The following is a 6,122-nucleotide window of genomic DNA, read 5'->3' on the forward strand; positions in this document are numbered from 1 at the left end:
TGTCTGGGATTGGGAACACACAAAATATTTACCTTGTTTAGCTTTTTTTCTTTTATAGTTGATTACAATGAGTACCACTGATAAGAGTAGGAGTGCCAAGAAAACCAACGGGATCAACACCATCAGTATAAGCTCTAGCTGAGTATCCTCCTCACCAATGATGGTATAATTCTCATATTCAGTTACTATTTCTGTGGTCAGTGCAGCAACTGTGCTTATAACAGGAGTATCTTCATCTGTAGGTTCCACTTTCTGGGTGACATCTGTTGACTCACCTTCTGACTCTTCTGCTGCCTCAGAAGAAGGCAGTTCTGACTCTGTGAGAACACACACACAAAATTGAGATCGCCATGGAGACAAAGCTAGTAAGTTATGTTTTCAATGATTTTTTAAAAATTTTTTTCTGCATGCATCCAGTGGTAAACTTGATTTCCTGAATTGGGCCTTCCAGTTCAGAGTGATACAGAGTTTTGAAGTAACATAAATGGAGCTCAAGCTGGGAGTACATTGAACATGGAATCAGAGTCCAGATAAACCTCCCACAAATGCAGGCAGTTTAGCCTTGACCGATACTTTAGACACATTTCATCAAAGGCATTAAAAACCTTTGCCCTGTCATGGGTGATATTCCAAGACACCTCCTATAGCAGTGATGGCGAACCTCTTGAGCTTGGCGTGTCAGCATTTTGAAAAACCCTAACTTAACTCTGGTGCCGTGTCACATATAGAAATTTTTTGATATTTGCAACCATTTTTGAAATTGCGGCGACTGCTTCGATTTCAGCGTCAGGGCTCACATGCTGCAGAGAAACGTGTCTGCCTCTGAGATTATCTGACAGAAATCCTCCTGGATTCTAAATAAAAATACAATGTGTACTTTCTTTGTAAAGTGAAATTCTCAAGGGGAATTTAGAGACTAAAGAAATGGTACCAATATTTAAATTTATTTAGTAAAATGAACTCCCCCTATATAGAAACTCTAAGCAAGTTAATTCTGTTTGAACATCAGATTGTGTTGGAAAACCATCCTGTGGTTCATCACAGCACTGGAAAGGACTATTATTTGGAAGATCTTTCCTCGCCTGGCTATGTGGTGGTCATGGGTAGGTGGGCTAAAGGTTTTCACCCTGTCATGTTACAATGTTGCCTATCATTCAGATGGGGCCCGTTGAGGAAAATAGAATATGAGTTTAGGCTACAGAACACGTATCGAATGAGTTAATTTTTGTGAAAGCTCTTTCTAAGGTGTTATGATGAAAATAGAGTTGGCTGTTTTCTTTTTCTTTCTTTTTTCTTTTTTTTTCTCTTTTTCCCCCCTTTTTTTTCTTTTTTTCTCCTTTTTTTTTTCAACTCAGTCTTAAAATTATTTCTTCAAAGAAAGGCTGTTTTAAACTATGCCCTGTTATTACAGGCTAGACCAGTGCTCCATAGAATGACCTAGCTCCGTGATCGGCAAACTGCGGCTTGGCAAACCGCAGCTCGTGAGCCACATGCGGTTCTTTGGCCCCTTCAGTGTGGCTCTTCCACAAAATACCACGTGCGGGCGTGCACGTACAGTGCGATTGAAACTTCGTGGCCCATGCGCAGAAGTCGGTATTTTGTGGAAGAGCCGGTATTTTGTGGAAGAGCCAGTATTTTGTGGAAGAGCCACACTCAAGGGGCCAAAGAGCCGCATGTGGCTCACGAGCCGCGGTTTGCCGAGCTGCAGTTTGCCGACAGCAGAGGCAATCCAGTACCTTGTCTAGATGCATAACTGTTTGACAACAGATTCCTCTGACTTGATTTATAAAACCTTTGTTTGATCCCAGTCTAATTATTTTGGTTATCTAATCTAATAATAGACAAACAGGGTAATTGACTGTACCTTCACTACGCCTCCCATTGGCTAATCAGCAAGATATGCAAATTAACCAACAAAGATGGCGGTTAATTTGCATACGTGGCACCGGTGGAGCAGCGAAGGCGCTGAAGGCGGCTCCGGCCGGAGCGAAGGCCTGGGTGCCGGGTGCCGGAAAAACCGATGCCGGCAGCCAGGGGAAGGGAAGGCCTATTGCATGAATCTTTTTGTGCAACAGGCCTCTAGTATATATATAAACATTTCCGTTTTCCCCAAGACCAGGGAATCCACTTGATAATTACATGAGTGATCAATGCAATGACAAACTGCAGGATATAACTAACTGGTATTCCTCACCTGAATGTACCAAAAGCAGGATTTTAAAAAATCTACCATTTATTGACCTCTGCCTTCTGGATTAAGTGACTTTGTCCTATATTTATGTCTTTGAAATAAAGTAAGTCAATACTGTATTCACTCAAGCTTTGATATCTCACATATCATCCTGGGTCAGGAAAAGATATTTGTCTACCAGGGCAATGTCCTCATTAATCTCATTAGCTTGCAGGACTGCTAGAACCAAACTGCATTCTTTACTGAAAATCCAGGCCACTGAAGACCTGACTAAGGGGGTGCGGGGCTATGGGGGAGGGGTACATACACAAGTGGAGTTGGTGATAATGACCCTTTTCCTTGAGGTCAGTGCTTATGGATCTTTCTCAAACACCCAGATTTCCCTTTTATTTCTTTTGCTGTCTTCTGCTGCTACCATCCCAAGCTAACCTTTGTAAAGAATTTACTAAGAGCCCAGCCCTGTGCTCTGCCTTTTAGCTGGATGAATTCGTTTTGTTCTCACCACTTTTTCAGATAGAAACTGGGGCAAAGAGGTTACAGGACTTGCCTACGATCACAGAGCTATCATGGAGGAGTGAGGGTGTGAACCTAGGAGGGCTGATCGCAGAACCTGGCTGGAATGTAATGATTACAAGTCACGAAGTGGTGAACAAGAGAGGGGACCTCCTTTTCTTGCCCATCAGTTTCTAAGGAGGTGGCTGTCTGGCTTATAGGGCAAGGGAGAGGAAGGGTTCCCAGAAGCCTCGGCTTTGCCAGAGCTCTCGCTAGCCTTCTCAGCCCAGACCGCTGTGAACAAAGCTGCCTGATTGCAGGATCTTCCCAGTGCCTCTCCAAGGAAGGCCAGCAAGTTCCCAGTGGAGCACCCAGCACACTCAGTCACCACTTGACCCGTGGCCGCAAGGAAAAGAAAATAGGAAAATAAATAGGCTAGCAGGGAAAAGGAGGGCTTTCTGACGATAGGAAATGAAGGAGAAGTGGAAAGAAGGGCAGCAGCTGGTCCTGGGTTGTGTACATTTATTTTTCAGCATGAGAGACAATGCTGGTCACTGGTGGCCATTAGTGGCCTTTTTGAGTGAAAGGGGCCAGAACTTCTCTCTACAATATCCCTCTCACATGTATGTTTTCCATGTTAAACATCATTTACTCAATAAGATTCTCTAGTGGCTGAATAAATGAGAATCAAGTCTCTCTCTCTTCTTTACTCTGCAAGCCTTCATCTCCAGACTCTCCTATGACGACCTTCCTCACAGCTCTCCCTGCCCAAACCCTCCACAATAGCCTCAAAGTAATAAACAACAGCCACTGACATTTATCGAGTGCTTAGTATGTGCTAGGCACTAGGATAAACATGCACTACCTAACTTAATCTTCACAACTTTCTTGTTCACATTTTAAAAAATATATTTTTATTAATTTCAGAGAGGAAGGGAGAGTAGGGGAGAGAGAGAGAGAGAAACATCAGTGATGAGAGAGAATCATTGATTGGCTGCCTTCTGCACATCTGCTACTGGGGATTGAGTCTGCAACCCGGGTATGTGCCCTTGATCGGAATTGAACCCAAGATCCTTCAGTCCGCAGGGCCGGTGCTCTATCCACTGAGCCAAACCAGCTAGGGCTCTTGTTCACATTTTACAGTTGTGAAGAAACTGAGTCTTGAATGTCTCGGGCTGGAGTATAACACCGTCATTTATGCTGTAAGTCCCACTGATACGTAGGGTCACGTAGGGTTTTGACTCTGCAATCCCTCGAGCATAGGTGCCCAGTGACAGTGAGGGGCTTAGTCATTGCTCTTCACTTAGTAATTGTGGGAATTTGGACAAATTATTTAATCCTTAATGATAATGTCCTAATCTGTGCAACAGGAGTGATCCCCAAGGTCCCATCTATCTCCACATCTTTATGTTGATTCTAAAGCCTTGATCTTGTTTTTCGTTAGAATTTTTGAATAGGTGCTGTACACATGGTACTAAGCTCAGCAAGGAAATTTCACTACCACCCTTTCCCCAGTTTATTACCTTCCCCAGAGATAACCACTGTTTCTGCTGCCTTCCCAAGAAACTCTGTGCCTATACAAGTATCGTTTCTTGTTTTATTAACACAAATGGTAGCAAAAGAAGTTAAATCTTGTTCTGCCTCTTGTTTATTTCACTTAAAATTTGACTCAAAGATTCTTCCATGGCTGCATATAGAAAGCTGTTTTCTGTTACTTGGAAGTATTATAACCTATTCCTATTAATAGAGATTTAGGTCATTTCTTTGTATTTTTAATGATGCTACAACAGACAGCCCTGTACACCCTCCAGTTTACACATTTGCAATGTATCTCAAGAGTGGGGGCCCCAGAGAAGAGGGTGTTGGATGTAGTGGGAAGGGGAACAGCACCAAACTACTCTTGGTGGTCTGCTCTCACAACTTCTCCAAGACAACTCTAGCTCAGTCATCATACAAGAGAACGGGCAGAGATGAAGTCAGGAAAAGGCTGGGTAAACAGGGAGTCTATGATGGGAAAGAGGGAGAAGTTGTAAACATTGGGGATCAGCCCCGAGAATTTGTGCCAGAAGCATCAAATGTCCTCAAAGGGGAACAGGAAAACCAGGTGGGCCATAGAATCAAATCAGTAATCAGGAGGACAAAGGTGAGAGGAAGAAAAGCAGAGGTGGACTAAATCAAGGTGGAAACAAGAGAGGAGGCAAAGTCACAAGAGTAGGGATGGGAGTGGAGCTGGCAGAGGGCAGCTGGGGGACTTTTTCCGAAGCATTACAAGTTCCTCCCATGGCCTGTGGGCTAACAGCAACTCTTAACCCAATGGACATGGGACCCTCTGACACTGTGCGGCCTAAGACACCAGGGACCCAGTCTTTACCAAGAAACACTTGCTAAGACCCATTATAGTCAACAGTGACTTCCTGCAGGAGCCATCCCATGCTTCTTGGATAGAAGTGACATGTACAACCTTAGGAGCCCAACACCACTGTTGAGGAACCCAGAACTCTCTTTTAGGTAATGCGTTGCAGGATGAACCCTGCAGAAGGTGTAGAGCAATTCCTGTATTATGTGAGGACTTCCTGTGCATCTCCATGGCATCGTGGAGAAAAGGATTTGGATTCAGAAGAGGAGGCTTGACTCTGTAGAGGGCAGGATGTTAACGGAAAGAGATTAACCAAAGAACGTACATGCATATATGCATAACCCAGGGACACACACAATAGTACAGTAGGGTGTTGGGTAGATAAGGAACAATGGAGGGGTAAACAGGGACATCTGTAATACTTTCAACAATAAAGATAAGTGAAGGAGAAGAAGAAGAAGAAAAAGAAGAAGAAGAAGAAGAAGAAGAAGAAGAAGAAGAAGAAGAAGAAGGAAAAGAAGGAGAAGGAGAAGGGCTTGAGACAGTGCTGGCCTCTCTAGCTGTGGGGCCCGGGAAGAGCCCCTCACTTCTCCAGCCCTTCCTTCCCTAAAGGCCAAGAAAGGAGGCCTGCTGCTCTGCCTATCTCAAGGTGTTTGAATGAAGAGCAAACGTGAAAATGCTGTATAACCCACAAGGTACCACACACATGCCAGATGTCCGTACATTTGCTATTTCCTCTGTCCTCCACCCAGTTCTTTCCCCATCTATAGACCTATCTGTTTCTCTGCTTGTTTCCCAGGAGACTAATCTGCCTGATGTAACTTCTTCATTTTACTATTGTATCTTCTTATCTAAATTTGAACATATTTCAGAGTAAAAGGGGTGGGGCTGGGGAGTAAAAACAGAAGAAGCTGCAGTAGATAAAGATGAAGAGGATCACATGTGAGAATGAAGAGAGAGGCATCAGCAAGCAAAAGTACAGAAAAGAAGAAAAAGCAAGGACAGTGTATTAAGAGCAAATGGGCTGTGAGACAGTCAGCTGGTGTGGCTGTGTACCCTATGTGAGACCTGCCTGTGGAATGA

At 43.9% G+C, this 6,122-nt stretch overlaps 1 protein-coding gene across 2 annotated transcripts in view; it reads right to left on the reverse strand.

Moving 5' to 3' along the window:
* Nucleotides 1-6,122, reverse strand: part of TMEM154 (transmembrane protein 154) — a 37,993-nt gene that overhangs the window by 20,841 nt on the left and 11,030 nt on the right. For both annotated transcript variants that reach the window (XM_005871441.2, XM_014543893.1), the window contains exon 2: nt 33-317. In XM_005871441.2, coding sequence (XP_005871503.2) covers nt 33-317 — 285 coding nt within the window. The remainder of the gene's footprint in view (nt 1-32; nt 318-6,122) is intronic.

This window comes from Myotis brandtii, unplaced genomic scaffold, assembly GCF_000412655.1.
Source record: "Myotis brandtii unplaced genomic scaffold, ASM41265v1 scaffold34, whole genome shotgun sequence".
Taxonomy (NCBI): Eukaryota; Metazoa; Chordata; class Mammalia; order Chiroptera; family Vespertilionidae; genus Myotis; species Myotis brandtii.